This window comes from Notolepis coatsorum (genome assembly GCF_963971535.1).
Source record: "Notolepis coatsorum genome assembly, chromosome: 11".
Classification (NCBI taxonomy): domain Eukaryota; kingdom Metazoa; phylum Chordata; class Actinopteri; order Aulopiformes; family Paralepididae; genus Notolepis; species Notolepis coatsorum.
Window position 1 is genome coordinate 93,966,099 of NC_140175.1, and position 20,748 is coordinate 93,986,846.

The 20,748-nt window shown below is 46.6% G+C and overlaps 1 protein-coding gene across 1 annotated transcript in view; it reads right to left on the bottom strand.

Moving 5' to 3' along the window:
• The window catches only part of ark2ca (arkadia (RNF111) C-terminal like ring finger ubiquitin ligase 2Ca), a gene marked incomplete at both ends in the record, with an annotated part of 13,248 nt that extends 8,391 nt beyond the window's left edge, over window positions 1-4,857 (bottom strand). The window contains 1 exon segment of the mRNA XM_084324346.1: window positions 4,797-4,857. Coding sequence (XP_084180472.1) covers window positions 4,797-4,857 — 61 coding nt within the window.
• Between the last annotated feature and the right edge of the window lie 15,891 nt (window positions 4,858-20,748).

Here is a 20,748-nt window from a genome sequence, read left to right on the forward strand (position 1 = left end):
TACGTCACCGTTGTATGAAACACAGCCAGCCAGTGACCCCATTAAGCAAAAGGGGTGAGTGAGGGAAACATAGTAGATATTAATATAAAATGATCTAGCAGGGTACATCGTTCCATGGTGTGTGTGATGATTAAACACATTAATATTTGACACACTGCAGCAGCAGCTGCAGTAGCAGCCCCAGATATTGTTATTGTCGGCTCATAGCTCTGCTCTCTGAGCTGTGGCCGTAAATCTCCTGACTGGTGCAGATCTGTGAGCACCCCCCCACCTCCCCACTAACCCACCCCACCAGAGCTGCTGCTACACCAACAGCCCCTCCCCCACTGTGTGGCTGCGGCATGGTTTCTCCAGCTGAGTGACAGCCCCATATAAGCCCTGCCCACCCGTGACTGCAGCAGACCGACGTCCAACCTGTCTCCCCCTCTCCTCTCTTCTCATCCACCCCCCCCCCCCCTCTGCAGCTTTATAATCACAGCTCCCCCACTCGCCTCCATAATCCCGTCGACATGCCTATATTCCCCCACCATCCTGTTACTCCATATTGCTCAAATGGAGGTGGGGGATGGGGACGGAGGGGGACAACAAGGTGGTGGTAGTGCTGTTTAGTGCACCATCCATGGTATACGTTATCTCTTTAAGCTATCTGATGTAATGGCTTGTAATGGTCTCCTCTGCGTGGCAGTCTGGTGGGTTAGTGGGGAGGGCTGGAGAGCTGAGGAGGAGGCAGCCGAGACCTCAAAACACCTTCTTTAACTCTGGGTATTTTAGACATTATGAATGGATGTGGGGGACCAGGTGGCTCATAGAATAAAGAGATCTCATTCGTCACATAGCTTTTCAAGGTCGGATTCTGATGGGGAACACTGTTGTTGAATAGTACAATATATTGTAAAAGGATTGGACCCATTTCCCCCTTTTTCTTATGACATTTCTGGGTAGTGAATTTGCATTAATCAGGGGACAGAGAAATCTTTGAATCCATAGCCTGCATATTAAAAACATAGCTGTTCTCATCAATCAAGTAATTCCCAAAAGCAACCATGACTGACTTGGCCAATAAATTATTTACAGTCTAGAAATTTGAACATACATTGAGAAGCTCTCTCTACATTAATATTAACCTGACTCGTCAGTTTCTCATGATACCATCCTCCGGAGATTTTTAATCTGGGTTCTGAGTATGCATTAATAATCATCCGATCTGCCTCACCCCCCTCCCCACAGTTATAAAAAGGATGGCGCAAACACCACTAACACAACGAGGCACATACTAACTAATTTAATTGCAATGTGGACCTAACAAGGGTTTTATTAGGTTGTTGTGAAGACACAACACACAGGACTACTCAAGACAGATATACTGCTTTATTAAGATTATTATTTATTACAGTATCAGTATCAACCGCTTCCAGGTCAGTTTAATCATCTACCTGAGCACCATGGTCTGTTTGAGTAGGTTTGACCATCAAAGCAGGACTAAATAAGAGTTGGCAACTAATCTATATACTGTAGCCCTGTGATGGCAATAGCCTGTGTATCCAAAGTTATCTGTAAAGAGGCCATAAGAATAATCATTGTCAATAAGAACATGAATGAATTTGTGAAGTTGATCAATAGTTCATGTTTGATGATGAAACCAAATCAAGAGTTCCCACTTATTGGTGACAATATCAATGTCTTTGTGCTCATTGTTGAGAGATTTACCGTAGTAAACAGAACCGGCTTAACCTACAAAGCATTTAGATCAGTGTTGTGTGTCGTGTATGTAATGAAGAGGGACTTCAAGGTGCTTATTCAGTCTTAATTAAAACGCCAAATCCTCCAGGTCACGTCGTTTCTGAAAGACATACAAGTCTCATTATTCAGCAAAAGAAAACGTCAGAGCCGATTCATTCGGGCAAGATAGGAGATAGAAACTTGGTAAGTCAATACTTGAAAGTACGGCCATATATTAACCCCAACTAAACCGGGGGTGGAGACCGATACACACGGTTGGCAAGGATTTACAAACTGCACACCCAGTGAAAGACATGGGTGATGAGACGAAAAATACAGTAGACTCGACTGAGAAAGAAGGATTGACTGTATGTCTTTTTTTTCTCCTTTCGTTAAAATATCTCAATGCCCAGGTCTCTGTAAAATACGACGGTCTGAGCGGTTCGGCTGGCCCTTAATCCAGAATCAATCAGAGCAGTACCTTGAAGTGCCTCTGATAAAGAGCTGAGAGATGAGAGCACAGATAGAGAAAGTGTGTGTGTGTGGAAGGAGGGGGGGGGGGCTGCCTGAGTGACGGCACAGTGGGGGGAGGGAAGGAGGGAAGGAGACACACATGGAAATCAGCAAAAAGCACACTGAAGGTTAGGAAAAATACTAGTCTTTATTGGAAAAGAAATTAGTATGTGTGGCACTGTGTGATAATAGTAATAATAATATTATTATTATATATATACGTATATAACCATAAGAATTTCATGCAAATAAAAATACCAAAAAGGCAAGGCCCAACCATGCTTTCTGTAGGGTTAAACAGAACAGAAGCAGCATCCAATGAGTAGATGTGTATGCTTACAGCACGCTTTCAGTACAGCAGGGACATCTCTACACAAATAAAGATTACATTGGAATCTGCTGTTCAATGTGGAAAAAATTAAAAGAGTAAAAAAAAATGATCATGCATTAGGATCTAATACAAGAACATAAGGTAGAGAACCACAACCAAAAGAATAAAAAAACAAAGACATTTTGATTCTAAAAAGGAGCTCTACAGCAGTGCAGGATATACCCATCCCTGTAAAATGGATAGCATTCTGAGAGGTGTCTGAAGAGGCTAGAGAAAGGAGGGGGGGGGGGGTTGTGCATGACAGTGGATTGAAAAAGTTTTGGTTTAATTTTTTTTATGGCAAGATGAGTTAGGCCCTAAGTCTCGCCTGATTTACTGTGACCAGCCAAGTGGGCTCATTCAATTAGAAAGGAACAAAGGCTTTGTACAGTACACATGGGTTATGAACAGCCATTTAAACACTCAAAACAGGTGCAGTGTGCCATCAAGAGGTGACAATTTGGGATAATTTGGGAAAACAACGGCACGGAAATCAATGTGCAGTTTGTTATTACAGGCAGTGGCCAATTGGTTAATCGTTATTAGGGTAATATAAATTATTGGGGGTGGAATCAATTAAACACAAACAAGGAGAATCATACAATTGAGAATGAATGCTGCTGGCACAATGCACCTTTTGCAAAAAGGAGGAATGGAGACAAACTACCCAAAGAGTTCGATCAAGCTTGGCTGTAATCGAATCGGAGGAGAGGGGGGGGTGGGGGGGTCAAAATGTATCCACTTTACAGAGATTTGACAGCAGAATGTAGTCTATCCACACTGAATGGGAGAATCACAATGACATTTTGTAGTTAAAAAAAAAAGAAGAAAAAAAAATCTAACGCTACAATGGGTTATTTACTAAAGAGCAACATGACAGTTTAAAAAAAGACAAACTGTTCTACAAGAGAAGGTGTTATTCTTTAGTCGGTTACACAGAAGGATACGGTATGAGTGGGGAACTCGGTTTTTATAATGCCAATGTCGTCTTCGGATGAAAAGAGGAAATGAGGAAGAAGGGGGTTCACAATACAGCTAGATGCAGAGAACAGGCAGAGGCTACGGCAGACAGCAGCAGATGATCGTTAGCTACACAATGGAAGGGGACAAAGGTCTGAGAAATGCGGAATGTAGAGCCAGCCTCGATACTATGGAACAGGAAACAAGAACACAAATAAAAGCACAATGAAATCATTGGTGCTACTGCATGTCTTTTTAAAAAGAAAAATTATGCACGTCATATTATTATTACATAATCAGCACAGATATGCCTGCTGCGTTGGAGGATGTTTTATTTTTGGGGTATTCTTTTTTTTTTTTTTTTTTTTTTTTAGTGTTGTGATTTTCTGTTTGCAGTCAAGCAAAACAAAAGAGGGGAGGGGGGTTGGGGGGTCAGTTCTGTCCATGTTTTCCCTGCTTCGACACGTGCATTGCGATAATTAATATTTTATGTGACGTTGCCCTTATCATGGCAAAATAGCCATATTTTGAGACGAGTGGTAATAAAACGCCAGGCATCATGTACTAACGCATTGCCTTTATCATCGGGGGACAAACGGGCTAAAAAAAAACGATCAGGTTGTCAACGTCGCCTGTGTTTTTATACTACAGCTGCTTGCTTGTGTGGCCAAATGACGATCACAACCTTTAGAATAATGAGCCAACTTTGGCTGAAACGTGAGGGCTTTAGCTACACAACGCCAGAAGAAGTCACTGATCGTGGCTATCAGACTAACTATAACTAACCGCCGCATCATCAGAAACACAGCCGAGCAGAGACGGTTTGACTTTGACAGCTCTAACGTTACGCCCGGACTGTATACAGTTATTAACAGGCCCTCTATATGTAGCCGGTGTGCGGCACGCATCTGTTATTATTGCATTTGTTAAAACAGAAGACACCATGCCCCCCCCCCCCCCCCCCGCAAAAAAACACGATTTTAATCGCTTTGATCGGGATTAGTTAATGTTATTATTATTAAAGCGCTACAACGTTACTGTTATAGCAAGATGGCTATAGCTAGGCTTAGCTTCTTTCTGCTGTTGGCTTGCATTTTTTTGTGTGTGTGCTAGTTGGCCGTATAGCAGGTGTCATCTCGCAACAAGCTATGTTTATACATCATTTAATTTGCGGGCGTTATTGTTGAAAGAAAAGTTGAAAATTGTTAGGATAAAAACAAAATAATAACCATACCTCTATTTCTAACCGAACCGAAGACGGGGAGAACCAAATATCCAACGTGTACCAGCACCATCCTGGGTCCTGCTCCTTTGTTGTGTGATCAGTGTGCTGCTGCTGCCTGTGGGAGACAGATGGTCCATGGAAATGGTCCCCTCTCTTCCAATCCCGATCCCGACACATTCAAACGGGACAGGGGCTCCTCGGCTGCCTCCAGACAAAGACGGAACGAGCCAATCAATGAACACCCCCGCGAAGATTGGCACCCGGCACAACCAATGAGATCATCAGTTTATATCCATAGAGTTTATGATCAGCCTCTCAGTCTTTTGTGAATCACAAAGAGGTGGTGGAGGAGATGATGTCTGTGTTTTTGGACAAGTATAGCCTGCTGCAGACACACACAACCATGTTGTATCTCAGATATTATTATACTAATATACTGTTGTACTACTGATAACGATTTATAATCTAGTATGCGTTAATTAGTCAAACAAAACTGTAAATTGATATTATATCAGTTCCCTGTAGCCTATACTTTGAATATTCATACAATGTTGCCACATTATCCCGGGAATACCTTTTCCCACTAGAATGAATAGGAAGCTAAGGAACAGATGGAGAGGTGGAGGGGGGGGGGGGGGTCAAGAAACTCTGCCATTCCATGTCACCCTGTTCTTACATTTCCAACCGTCTTATGTTATACGCATGTGGTCCCACACAAAGGACCCACACTCTCTGTACCCCAGTCTATTGTCTGTGGGGTCAAGCTACTGCAATTGGTGGTATTCCCTTTTCTCTCAACTAATATACAGGTCGTCAGCCTCTACTATCAAACTGACCACCACTCTAATATCATTATCATTATAAAACATATTGGCTCCTCATAACAAAGAAAATACCCTCCCCCACTTATTCTCACTCCATACAGTATATTATGTTACAAATAAAGGAATACAATAATAATAATAAAAAAAAGAGGTGTGCTCAGTAGAGCACAAATCTCCACCAGGGGGCAGCCACCCATTTATTTTCTAGTAGCCAACACATTGGATGGGGCTTAAGTGTAGGGGGCAGGGCAAACATAGCCCAATAAAATCAAATCTATTCCTATAGGACATTATTACAAACTATTAGAGTATTAGACATGATTACACTATTAGGTGGAATAAACATTTAAAAGTATTTGGGTGGAATAAACCTTTACATATATTTGGGTGGATTAAACCTTTAAAAGTATTTGGGTGGAATTAACTTTAAAACTGGGTGGAATAAACCTTTTAAAAACGATTATGTTCATTGCCACCTCCCATAAGTCTCTATGAGAAATGGTTCATGAGCTATGAAAGGGGGTGGGGCAGCGGCGGCTGAGTGGCGCAGTGGGCAAGGCGCTTACCACTAACGCAGGATATGCTGGTATCGAGCCCAGCTCTCGGCGTTGCTACCGGCTTGGCCGGCCGTCATACTAACACAATTGGCAGTGTTAGAGGGTGGGAAAGCCGGTGGGTGGGGATTGGACGTTGTGGACAGCGACTCCTACAGGTCGGTTGGTGCGCCTGTACAGCAGAATCAGGAAGTATCGGGGGCAGCGTGAGCCTCCCACGGGTTACTCCTCGCCACTGAGAGTCCGCGCTGTGCAGGTGAAAAGATGCGACAGCTGCCTCCTCGTGTACCGGAGGGGACACGTGATGCAAGGCTTGGTCCTCACTGCAGCCGACCAGTGGGAGGCATAGTCTAGCAACGTTTGAGACAGGGGAGGGGAGAGACAAGTCGCATTTCTTTCCTCTCTCCCTAGGCCTTCAAGGCCGTTCCTACCGCCGCCTCTACTGCTCCATGGAGCCCGACGCTGCTATGCTCTGCTTCGTGCCGGTGGCCGGACTATACTCAAATCAACTCTAAATGGATCTAATCAGTGGATTGCATATTTTCTTCAAGAAGCAGAATAAGGCTAACCCTCTCTGCCTATTGGGACATCATAATCAGGCTACCAACTTTAAGACGTGGTCATTTTTGGATTATCGAAGCTTTTGGACTGCAATAAGAAGATTTTGGATCTGTTTACCGCGCACAGGATCTACCAAAATGAACTGATAAGACACTTGGACACTTGGACTAATAATGCATTCAGTCATTTGGACGGAGTTGTTAAAACTCACTCCACTCAAATCAATAGAGTTATATTTCACTCTATTCAAATCAAATTTAAAGTGACGTGGCTGGGATAAATGGGCCAGTCAGTCAGCCAAAACAAATTCCTGGACCAAGGTCGAAACAGGGAGCTGCTGGAGTCGAAGGCCCTCTGGGAGATAAGAGTGGCGAGCGGCTTCCCCACCCGCAATCCCTACCTCCCCCACCCAGGACTTGGCTTGTGCACTCCCCCCCACCTTCCCCCCCCCCTTCCTCTGCATTGGCGCTGCACTGTCGGCTGCCTCGTGTGAGGGATCACTCCCCCCCCCCCCCCCCCCCCCTACAGCCCTGTAACAACCCCAACCCACTCCCCCCTCCTTCCGTAAATGGCGCTGCCTATGACGGCTGCCAGTCTGTTTGCGGTGGTGAATATGCATATGTTTGTCTCAAGGCTCTGTACCATTATTACTATCTAAAATGTAATAATTGTGGAATATTACTGTAATGAGCTGTATGTGTATGATCCAAGCGTCCTATGATCCTCATAGGAGCATAACAGAAAAAAGCATTCCATGTGAAGGTATTCTGTATCTTTGCATGTCAACTAATAAAGAAACTTGAACTTGAATTGAAGGGAGAATTGGCGAGGCGAAATTGGGATGGGAGAAAAATAGAAAAATAAGGAGAAAAAGTGGATAAAAAAAAAACATATCCACGATACAAAAGCCATAATATACAGACCACTGCATTTAAATCCAATTTTAAAAAGCACGTAATTACCAGAGTTTGAGCAAGAAAACTACGATACCCAGCACCCCCTGGTGCATCGGCCAATCACTACTGTGGATATAAACTTAGATTTCATGGTAGGTTTTTTCAGCTTTTTTCTTCTTGGCTATGTGCCCTAAAGCAGTAGCAAAGTGGGGTCTGTGGGGGTGCAAGGGGTTCCCGGGTTCCCGGGAAAATAGGAATAGTTTAATTTCACTCATATTTTCATACATTATAGAGTAGACAGTTATTGAATTCTGTCCCTGAGACAAAATCTTATAAAATAGGAGTCCCTAACCTTTTATGGAAAATGTGAGGGTCCTTGATTTGAAAAAGTTTCAGACCCAATGCCCTAAAGGACAGGAACTTATGTCACACTAACATTTAGTCAAATAGCCAAACTTAAAAGATGACTTTAAACCAAAGTTACACTGCAATTTACTTTCAGACAGCATAGTTCCATGTGAGTACCCAGATGATTAGTTCATTTAGCTTTTTTTAATTGTAATTATTTTAACACGTTGGATATTTATTGGGCATCATTTCAAAAGTAAAATTTTATAAATTCCTTTCAAATGTGATAAACCCCACATTGGATGTTTTGAATGTTAACTCCAACTGTTAAACCTTTTCAGCCCATAGCCACCCATATTTTATTTTGGGGAAACTAAGTGAGCTCTATGAGCTCTATGATCGAAATTAATTGATAAATGTTTTTAATGTAGGTATATATAATTTTTTTTTTATAAAAGGTTGATTGATTGATTGATTGATTGATTGAAAACTTTATTAACAGATTGCAGAATGGGTACAATAGAGTACAGCTCAATACACACAATTGTTAAGGGGATGCAGACCAGAGAAAGACTTCCGTCTTGTTTACATCAGGGTCCCCCATTTTCAATTCATCAGGACATATATGACATACATGACATACAGATAGTCAGTACTGCTACATCTATACATTTATGACATACCAGATTTGCAAATACAGTACTGTTTGTGATTGTGAGGTTTCTGTCCTTGCTCTCTCACTCGTTCTGTTCCTTTAACCACCCTCACTCTGTTTTCATTTGTTTTTCTGTTAATTATTTCAATTCCCTCATTCACACGCTTCTCCCCAGTGACGTCATCAGAGACGTCGCTGATTGGTTCTCTCAGGACCGCACGCTTTTCAATCACATTCCCCAGCTGTCACTGCTTTTCAATCAATCGATCCCTTATTATTTATACCCCGTTTCTCCACTCTAAGTTTGTTGGATCGTCTTGATTTTTCTCTGGTTGCATTTCCCCGTGTTGCTGCTGCTGCTGCTTTTTGCTCCTTGTGCTATCTCCAGGAATTTCCAAGAAGCCTTCCCTTGGACACCTGTTCCCGTGGCGCGCCCTCGCTCCGCTGTTTGTTCCAGCACCATTACGCATTATGTCTGGGTGAGTTTTTATTGACTGTCTTGATCTATTCCGTTTTTCGTGTGTAACTATTACACTGAAGACTACCACCTTTTGTCAGACAGTCACTCACCCAGCTTTTCTATTTTTGCTTGTTCCCTTATGGGATAATATTTTTGGGACCTTCCATCTCCCTCTGTGTGTTGCTCACACCGAAGATATTATTTCACTATTGGATTGTTTTGGACTTCACTAACTGTGTGTATATTACACGAAGATATTCACTGGGACTGTGTTTGGATTTTTGCTAACGGTGTGTACATTACACGAAGATATTCACTGGGACTGTGTTTGGAGTTTTGCTCACTGTGTGTATTACACGAAGAGATTCACTTGGGCTGTTTTGGAATTGTGCTCTCTGTGTTTAAATTACACGAAGAATTGTTCACCCTGTTCTCCTGCTCATTCAAACTGCACTGTGTTGACTCGTTCCCTCTCTCCCTCTCTCGGTCTCGCAACACATCTGAGATTCTGCAGAGAGAATTCTGCAGAGCGGTTCAGACGTCAACACCTGCTATCCCCAAGACTACCATCACGGGAGAAGCTGCAGAGCAGCAGAACTTTGCCCCTTGTCCTATGTACCTGTCTTGTTGACTTGCCTTTCCTGTACTCTTTATATTTAGTATCAAATAAACAAGCCCTCGTATTTGGCTACTCTGAATTCCTACTCTCTTGTGTCGTGCGTTTGGGGTCGGTATCAAACCATAACATTACGATCCAACCAATATGACGACCCCAGCCGACACAGAGAGGGTCAGAACCGCACTTGCAATTTAAGTCGAGTTGACCAGGGATCACGGTCTCCAATTAGAGCGGGCTGCGGCTGCGGTGCAGAACCTCAGGGATCAGGTCCTGCCTATGCAGGGTTCTATGGCCGCTATGGCGGGACAACAGTCCGAGATTCTCGCTCAGCTTCACTCGCTGGGCGACACCGTTAATACCTTTAATCTCTCACACCCTTCAGGAACATTCCCCGCAGCCCCAGCAGATCTCGCATCTAGGGAACCCCGTCTCTCCGTCCCACGGCTGTTCGACGGTAATCCCGAGGAGTGTGCCACATTCATCATGCAATGTGAGTTGGTTTTCCGTCATCAACCAAGCCGTTTTTCTGCTCATGGGTCCCAAGTGGCTTATATAACAAACCTACTTTCAGGCCATGCTGCCCAGTGGGTCACTTCCTCCTGGGCAATGGAAGCAGATTTTTTGTTTTCCTACCCAGACTTCGTGGCGGAGCTCCGCAGAGTGTTCCACCATCCAGCCCGAGGTCTGGACCCTGGAGCCCGGTTGGGGACCTTCCGACAGGGGAGCGGCAGGGTGACGGACTATGTCATGGAGTTTCGACTGGCGGCGGTGGAGAGTGGATGGAACGAACCTGCTCTTCGCCTAACCTTCTTGAGGGGGCTCAGTGACGCAGTCCGGGACCAGCTCGCTACCCGGGAGTTGCCCGACTCCCTCGAGGAGCTGTTTAGCCTTGTCATCCGTATTGACGGACGCCTCCTGGAGAGAAGGCGCGAGAGGACCCGACTGTTACCTCCTGAAGCACCCCGGACTCCTGGACGCCCCGTCCCCAACACTACTGGTGGTAACAGGCTTCCCCGTCCGGTTCGCGAGGAGGAACCCATGCAGCTGGGACGCTCTCATCTGAGCCAGGCGGAGCGTGAGGCAAGGCTCAGGTCCGGTCTCTGCCTCTACTGCGGAGGTGCGGGACACCGTATCGCCGACTGCCCTACCCGGCCAAAAGATCAGGCTCACCGGGACCCCGGGAGATCCTGGTGAGCCGTTTTTCCCATTCCCAGCGCCGCGCACCACCTGACCATCTGATGAGCGTCACCCTGGCCTGGGGGGACCAACGTGCCACGGTGGAGGCCCTCATCGACTCTGGGGCAGACGAGAACTTCCTCGACTTCGAGTTTGCCACCCGAGCCAACATACCTCTTGAGGACCTTGTGAGGCCCTTGGAGATCTTTTCGTTGGACCAACACCGCCTGGCCGACATCTCTCAACGCACCGGCCCAGTCGTGCTGACCATCGCTGGGAACCACGTCGAGAGAATCCAGTTCCTCATTACCCAATCCCCCCTTGTCCCGGTGGTCCTGGGTAGGCCCTGGCTCGCGCTGCACGAGCCCCACATCGCCTGGTCCTCCGGTACCATCAGGGGCTGGAGCTCCTCCTGTCACGCCCGCTGTCTGCAGGCGGCGTCCTGTCCCCCGCCCCGGAGGCCGGCTGGTGAGTTGCCCCCGGACCCCTCGTCAATTCCTCCCGAGTACCACGACCTCATGGAGGTATTCAGTAAGACCAGGGCTCAGGCCCTTCCACCTCACCGCCCCTATGACTGCGCCATCGACCTCCGCCAAGGGGCTCCCCTTCCCGGCAGCCGCCTCTACAGTCTGACTGTCCCGGAGAAGAAGGCGATGGATCTCTACATCTCTGAGTCATTGGAAGCAGGACTCATTCGGCCTTCCTCCTCCCCGGTGGCGGCCGGGTTCTTCTTTGTTGGTAAGAAGGATGGGGACCTGCGACCCTGCATCGACTATCGTCAGCTCAACGAGATCACCATCAAGAACAAATACCCCCTACCTCTCATGAGCTCCACCTTCGAGCCACTGACCCAGGCCTCGTTCTTCACCAAGCTGGACCTCCGAAGTGCCTACCATCTTGTCCGTATCCGTGAGGGCGATGAATGGAAGACCGCCTTCAAGACCCCCAGGGGCCACTACGAGTACCTTGTAATGCCGTTCGGCCTCACCAACGCCCCGGCGGTATTCCAGGCACTCATGAACGACGTCCTCCGTGACATGCTGGAGGTGTTCGTGGTGGTGTACCTGGACGACATTCTCATCTTTTCCAGGACCCTCGAGGAACACATCCTGCATGTCCGCCGTGTGCTGGAGCGCCTCCTCCACAATCGGCTCTTCGTCAAGGCGAAGAAGTGCCGTTTTCACTCCAACTCCGTCGACTACCTGGGCTTCATCGTTGAGAAGGGCTTGACCCGAGCGGATCCTCGCAAGATCCAGGCTGTGGAGGATTGGCCAGAACCCACCACTCGGAAGGAGTTACAGAGTTTCCTCGGGTTCGCCAACTTCTACCGAAGGTTCATCCGGAACTACAGTCAAGTGGCGGAGCCACTTACCAAGCTGACCTCCCCCGCTCTGCCGTTCGACTGGTCCCCAGCGGCATGCGCTGCGTTCCGCTCCCTCAAGAGAAGGTTCACTTCCGCCCCTATCCTGCTCCACCCTGACCCCAAGAGACAGTTCATCGTGGAGGTGGACGCCTCGGATTCTGGCCTGGGCGCTGTCCTATCCCAACGTTCTCTTTCAGACCAGAAGGTGCATCCTTGCGCCTTCTACTCGCGTCGCTTCCTCCCCGCCGAGAGGAACTACGACACCGGCAATCGGGAGCTGCTGGCGGTCGTGGCTGCGCTGGAAGAGTGGTGTCATTGGCTAGAGGGTGCCGAGGAGCCTTTTACCATCTGGACGGACCACAAGAACCTGACGTTCATCCGCGCTTCCAGGCGCCTCAACGGTCGGCAGGCGAGATGGGCCAGTTTCCTCAGTCGGTTCGACTTCTCGCTGACCTTCCGCCCCGGTTCCCGCAACACGAAGGCCGACTCCCTGTCCCGGATGCACTCCAAGGGGGCTCCACCCTCTGAGGACCCTTCTCCCATCCTCCCGGAGGCCCGAGTGGTTGGAGCCATCACCTTGGGCATCGAGGGTGTGGTGAGGCGTGCCCTGCGCTTCCATCGTGCTCCAAGCAACGTCCCTAGGAATCGTCTCTTCGTCCCCGACTCTGTCCGGTCCCAGGTACTGCTGTGGGGCCATACCAGCCGGTTCGCCTGCCACCCAGGCGTCCATCGCACGTTCTCCTTCCTGGCTCGTCGTTTCTGGTGGCCCACCATGCGGAACGACGTCAAGGAGTTCGTATTGGCCTGCGCGGTCTGTGCCCGCAGCAAGGCCTCTCACCAGGCACCCTCCGGGCTCTTGCAGCCACTTCCCATTCCGAGCCGTCCATGGTCACATGTGGCGCTCGACTTCGTCACTGGTCTACCCTCCTCCCAGGGGAACACCTGCCTTCTGACCGTGGTGGATCGATTCAGCAAGGGGGTCCACCTCGTGGCCCTCTCCAAGCTTCCCTCAGCGGCCGAGACGGCGGACCTCCTGACGCACCACGTGTTCCGCCTTCATGGCTTTCCCCAGGACATCGTCTCTGACCGGGGGCCCCAGTTCACCTCCCAGGTATGGCGGGCTTTTTGCAAAGGGTTGGGGGCAACGGTCAGTCTCTCCTCTGGCTATCATCCCCAGACAAACGGGCAGACGGAGAGGATGAACCAGAGCGTAGAGTCAGCTCTTCGGTGTGTGGCAGCCGAGAGACCGGCATCCTGGAGCCGTTTCCTTCCCTGGGTTGAATACTCCATCAATTCTATGGTCAGTTCCGCCACCGGCCTCTCCCCTTTTGAGGTCTCCCTGGGCTACCAGCCCCCTCTTTTCCCCGCACAGGAGACGGAAGTGGCAGTTCCCTCCGTGCAGGTCCACCTCGACCGCTGCCGACGAGTTTGGGAGATCACCAGGACCGCGCTGCTCCGAACATCTGAGCGCGCCTGTCGTGGTGCCGACCGGCGCCGGGTTCCTGCGCCGACTTACCGCCCTGGGCAGAGGGTGTGGCTCTCCGCGAAGGACCTCCCGTTACGGTCCTCGGCCAAGAAGCTCAACCCCCGCTTCGTCGGGCCTTTCGAGGTCCTAAAGGTACTCAGTCCGGCGGCCCTGCGCCTGAAGCTTCCTGCATCCATGCACATCCACCCCGTGTTCCATGTCTCCCGGGTTAAGCCCGTCTCCCTCAGTCCCCTTATGCCTCCAGCTCCTGATCCGCCGCCTCCCGTGTTGGTGGATGGTCACCCCCAGTGGCAGGTCCGCCGGTTGATGGGCGTTCGTCGGCGGGGCCGGGGGTTCCAATACCTGGTGGACTGGGAGGGTTACGGCCCTGAGGAGCGTAGCTGGGTCTCCCGGCAGCTCATCGTGGATCCCGGCTTGATCACCGACTTCCATCGAGCCCATCCTGACGAACCGGGTCGGCCTGGTCGCCGGGTGGCTCCCGTGGAGGGGGGGGTACTGTGAGGTTTCTGTCCTTGCTCTCTCACTCATTCTGTTCCTTTAACCACCCTCACTCTGTTTTCATTTGTTTTTCTGTTAATTATTTCAATTCCCTCATTCACACGCTTCTCCCCAGTGACGTCATCAGAGACGTCGCTGATTGGTTCTCTCAGGACCGCACGCTTTTCAATCACATTCCCCAGCTGTCACTGCTTTTCAATCAATCGATCCCTTATTATTTATACCCCGTTTCTCCACTCTAAGTTTGTTGGATCGTCTTGATTTTTCTCTGGTTGCATTTCCCCGTGTTGCTGCTGCTGCTGCTTTTTGCTCCTTGTGCTATCTCCAGGAATTTCCAAGAAGCCTTCCCTTGGACACCTGTTCCCGTGGCGCGCCCTCGCTCCGCTGTTTGTTCCAGCACCATTACGCATTACGTCTGGGTGAGTTTTTATTGACTGTCTTGATCTATTCCGTTTTTCGTGTGTAACTATTACACTGAAGACTACCACCTTTTGTCAGACAGTCACTCACCCAGCTTTTCTATTTTTGCTTGTTCCCTTATGGGATAATATTTTTGGGACCTTCCATCTCCCTCTGTGTGTTGCTCACACCGAAGATATTATTTCACTATTGGATTGTTTTGGACTTCACTAACTGTGTGTACATTACACGAAGATATTCACTGGGACTGTGTTTGGAGTTTTGCTCACTGTGTGTATTACACGAAGAGATTCACTTGGGCTGTTTTGGAATTGTGCTCTCTGTGTTTAAATTACACAAAGAATTGTTCACCCTGTTCTCCTGCTCATTCAAACTGCACTGTGTTGACTCGTCCCCTCTCTCCCTCTCTCGGTCTCGCAACACATCTGAGATTCTGCCGAGAGAATTCTGCAGTGCGGTTCAGACGTCAACACCTGCTATCCCCAAGACTACCATCACGGGAGAAGCTGCAGAGCAGCAGAACTTTGCCCCTTGTCCTATGTACCTGTCTTGTTGACTTGCCTTTCCTGTACTCTTTATATTTAGTATCAAATAAACAAGCCCTCGTATTTGGCTACTCTGAATTCCTACTCTCTTGTGTCGTGCGTTTGGGGTCGGTATCAAACCATAACAGTGATACAGAAGGAGTCAAGAAAAGGGAGTATATACATTTGACGTAGAAACTGTACATTGGAGGAGGTTGGGTGGGGGGGGTTGGGTACATTGGGATATTGACAACCATACTGGGTAATTTACATTGGAGGTGGTTGGGGGGGGGGGGGGGGGGGGGAGACACACTGTATAAACAAGCAAAACTGTACATTGAGGGGGGGGGGGGGGGGGGAGAGACACTGTACAAACAAACAAAATTGTACATTGGACTATTGACAAAACCATACTAGGTAAATGACTGTACATTGGAGGGGGTTGGGTTAGGATATTTACAGGGGCCAGTTTTGAATTGCAGTCTCCCGTAGGTGTCCCTTGAGAGAGGTTTTGAAAGTGGGTAGTGATCCACATTCCTTTACAGCTTTGGGTAGGGCGTTCCACATTGATGTGGCATAATTGCGAAACGTGTTTAGTCCCTTATTTGAGCCGAATCTGGGTTTAACATGATTTGTGGAGCTCCCTCTGGTGTTGTGATCGTGGTATTCACTGACCTTTGGGAAGTATTTTGACATGTACATGGGTACCTTGGTCGTGTAGTGTATCTTGTAGACCAGGCCCATTGCAAGTTGCTGTACTCTGTCGTCTACTCTAAGCCATCCTAGGTTGTCAAAGTGGGCAGGGGTGAGGTGGGTTCTAGGAGTAAGGTCAAGCAGTAGTCTGACCAGTTTGTTTTGAGATGTTTGTAATTTTGTTTTTAGCGCCTTTGAGGTGCTTTGGTACCATGAGGTGCAAGCATAGTCGTAGTACCCCTGAATGAGTGCTCCTGCCAGAGTCTTCAGGGTATTCTTGTTTACCAGAGAGGAGATCCGGTACAAGAATCGAGTTCGTTGGTTGACTTTTTTTATTACATTGGATGCCATTTTGTCACAGGAGAGATTAGCCTCTAGGATGGAACCCAGGTAGGTAATTTCATCTTTCCTTGTGACAATATTGTCACCCACTGTAACTGAGAAGCCGTCGGTCTTGCTGAGTTTGTTATTTGAACCGAAGAGAATGGACTCTGTTTTGCCCATGTGTAATGATAGTTTGTTATCAGCGAGCCATATGCAGATTCTGCCTAGTTCCGAGCTGAGGGTTTTTTCAACCTGTAACTTGTTCTTGTCAGAGACCAGCAGGGCTGAGTCGTCCGCAAACAGGAACAAGTTGCAGTCACAAGCTGACGACATGTCATTTGCATAAATTAGGAACAGTAGCGGTCCTAGTATGCTTCCTTGTGGAACACCACAGCTCACTGTGAAGGTTCACTGTGGCATGCTGTAAACAGGTGCCAGAGAGCTAATTACCAATTAATCTGTGTAGTATTGCCCTCTGGTGTTCAAAAGGTGTACATTTATCCTGAATATGTATTTAAATGGACAATGGTAGAAATGTATTAAAATAAAATACTTGTAGTTGACCGATTTGAAGAATATTCCAGAATTCATGTCCCTGGCCTAGCCTATGTGCCACGTTTCATCCACCACAGCCTTGTAGTTGGCTATATTAACTCTGGATAGACCAGCAGACAGACAGGCAGATGCAACCGATTACATAACACCCGGTGGAGATAATACATTAAAAAAGAAAAGAAAATGCAGTGTGAAGGCAGGGCAATATGTGATACTGTATATATCATGTATATGATATACAGTATATCACAGTATCTGTATGGAAAATCACATATTAGCAAACACCAAATTGTGTTTTTTTTCACCAAATTGTTCAATAAAGTATTGAAAATGTCTTAGCAGCATCTCTACACCTTTACCCTCATTAATAATGCAAGGCTCTATCAATATGCAAATCAGCAACACACACTAATTCAGTGATTCCCAACCTGGGGTCCGCGGACCCCCTGGGGGTCCGCCAGGGGGCGCAGGGGGTCCGCCAGACCACAGATGATTTGAGGTATTTTTAATTTTCTTTTTCTTTCAGAGAAATATTTAATTAGCATATTTGTATCATCAGAAGCATGAATAGTCTCTCCACTACAATAAAAAATAAAGATAAATAAATAAACATCTAGACATGATTTTTGAACGTTAACAGTAGGCTACCGGGTAGCCACTAAAACGCGAATCAGTTGACTGTATCACTTTCTGTAGCTAGCCTAGCACGCTAGTTAACTTTCTCGGCTTGTCTGCAGTCAGCCGCCAGAGGCGAAAATGTGTGACAAACGAAAAGGAGATGACGGCAGCTCATCTGCAAAAAAAGTTAGGACCTACAGCAATCGCGAAAATTACATCACCATGGGCTTCACTGAGGGACCAGACAAACGACCTGAGTGTGTGATTTGTGGAGAAAAGTTGGCAAACTCGAGCCTGAAGCCCAGCAAGCTGAAGAGACATCAGGCGTCTAAGCACCCAGAAACCGTTGGGAAGGATCCAGACTTTTTTCGGAGGAAAGAACAGTCTCTCAAGGCGAACAAGCCTGTTGATGTTAGAGTAGCGTGGAGCAGGGGTGGCAGTGATTTACAGAAGGCTACCGAAGCCTCCTTTGAGTGTTCGCTTTTAATTGCAAAAGCAAAGAAACCGCACAATATTGGCGAGCAGCTCATCAAACCAGCCGGCAAATGGTTTAGAAACTGTGCGGCCCACAGGTGGCGGATAAACTAAAATCAGTACCACTCTCGAACAATGTAGTGAAAGACCGAATTGATAAGATGTCAAGTGATTGCGAGCAGCAGCTGTCAGAAAAGCTTAGAAAGGGTCCATTTGCCATACAACTTGATGAAACTACAACTGTCGCAGACGAGGCTGTGCTCATCGTTTATGTGCAATATATATCGCAAATGAGGATCTGAAGCAGGACATTCTCATGTCAGTCAACCTTACTACCACCACTCGAGGTGAGGATATTTTTACTGCAGTGGATTCTTACTTCATTCAACATAAATGCAAACCGTTCACCATTAGGGCCTGATTTGAGAGGATGAATACAGGATTTGAATATTGGCCAACATTTTTAAATACATATGGTGCAAGATTAGATTTGTTGATTGAAGGCACAAGTCAAAGAAGCATAGTGGGTCTAATTATGATGCATATGCCTGTGTATAAGCAGTTTGTTATTAAAATGACAAAAAAAAGTATTAAAATGACAAAAAAAGGTATTTTATGGTATTTTATTAGGAGGGGGGTCCAGGAATTTCATCAGAGATGTTTGGGGGTCCCTGGGGGGAAAAGGTTGGGAACCCCTGCACTAATTGATATTTACCAAGTTGGCAGCTTATATTCTTTCAAGACAGTGTCAATACCTACTTAGCTTTCTGTGTATGCTGAAGATAAAGGTGTCAAGTTACCACATATTGTCCCAAGGTAGGTTCGACCTATTAGTGACATCACACTTACAACTCAGATTTCAGGGGAGTACAGGGATGCTCAAGAATCAAGAATGTGGAAAAGGGTGCTCTGATGACAAGTTCTGCACAAATAACCATGTATACAGGCATAGTCATGCTTCCAAGAGGAGTTAACCATAAAACATATTTTTGAGTGGAGGGGAACTTTAAGTCGTAAGATTAGCCTCCCTAACTGAAATGAACCAATGGTGAAAATCCATATAAAATGTAGGTTACCTAGGTTACTTTGCTCAGCTGTTATTGACTGTTATCTATCTTTATATAGAAAATGTGAACAATATATTGCATACTGACTTACTTTGTTGGTAATCTGTAATCAAATGTTGCTGTCATTTCTGTTGGAACAAGGCCCTCTGGTGGTGGTTGATCGAGTTATAAATTGTACATACAAATGGAATTTAAAAGGGAAGTTGTCATTATTAATATATTACATATAGCTTGAAATAACCTCACTGAAGCATTGTCTATAACGAGCTGCAGACAAAAAAAAATATGACCCAGAATCTCATGTTGTTATATCAACCAGAACAAGATATCGTCATGGAAACATACTGCCTGATGTGTGTGGAAATTGCAACAATTCAGAAAAACTATTCGGATTGTCTTTCCTCATCACGGTTAAGTGATGGTCTGAAGCAATTCAGCAACCCATCCGAGGAGCCACCGGTGCCCAGGAGAATTAGCATACAGCTGAGGAGCTGCCCTCGAGATGAGCAGAGATGGCAAAAGGGGCTTTGGGGTTGGGATAAGGGCCAGGCAGATTGCACTGCAGCTCCAGGCCCACATTGTCCTCCTCTTCATCCGAGCTCCACATGTCCCCCTAGCGGCAGGTGCCACATTGTGACCTCTGACCCTGCCCCCTTTGTGGGTAAGGAGATTGTATTGTTTATGGTGAGGGAGTTGTCTAGACTGCCTGGCCATAGGTTTAAAAGATAACAATAAGAGATCCCCCCATCCACCACACCCATAATGGCATTCTCTCAAACTAACACAGACATACTCATACTCAATACACCATCAGCTCTTTATAGACTAGTGCTACATGTGTTACGTCCCATCTGTCCATGGACTGTTCTCCCCTGCTCTACCTCTCCCGCCCCTGTATGTGTGTTTCTCATCTCCCTGTCCATTAGTGTTCTCTCCCTTCTCTCTCTCATGCTCTCTCTCTCTTGCTCTTCATGTTCCCCTGGCTGTTAGTCTAGTGTTTTTCTTGTATAACAGGGTGGAATTGAGTATGGAATTGAGTATAACTGGGTGGAACTGAGTATAACAGGGAATATCAGTGTTAACAGTCAGGTTCTAACAGTGTATGTTTTCCCTCATTGTGCTGCATGCTTTGCCATTTGTAATGTGTGGAACTGCACACATATTCTGTAATAATGTTTAAAAATTATCAATCTTTCCCCCAATTTCCTTGCAATGTGCATTGGGGGAGGGACACAAGAAATAGCTTTGTGTGTGTGGTTCCTTATCACAATCAATCATGATGACTGTGTGTATTGAGCTGTACTGTATTGTACCCATTCTGCAATCTGTTAATAAAGTTTTCAATCAATCAATCAATCAATGACAAGTGGCAAAACAATTCTCTCTTCAGGTGGTCAGAGAGGACAAATTGTGTTTTATTTATATCTGATTAAAAAATAAAGATGCTGTAATTCATCATGTGATTATAATTCATGGTCTAACACACTGGGTCAGTAACAAAAACATGAGCGTGTTATTGTTTTGTCTTTTAAATGTTTTGTCCTACGATTGTGTCAAAATAAAGTATTCAATCAATCAATCAACAGCAAACAAGGATTCTAACAAGTAATAACAACAAACACATGAATCATGACAGTAAGGTAAAGTAATAAGAAACAAAGTATCTGGCTAAAAACACACTTGAGTAAAAGTCAAAAGGTCCTACTTTTAAATGTACTTAAGTACTAAAAAGTTAAAGTATTTTTTTTTGTGTGAAGGGGATAGACCAGGGGTCTCAAACTCATTCCATCGTGGGCCACGTTTTCATTTTAACTATACATTGCACCAGGTGAGTTAGTTGAAGAGG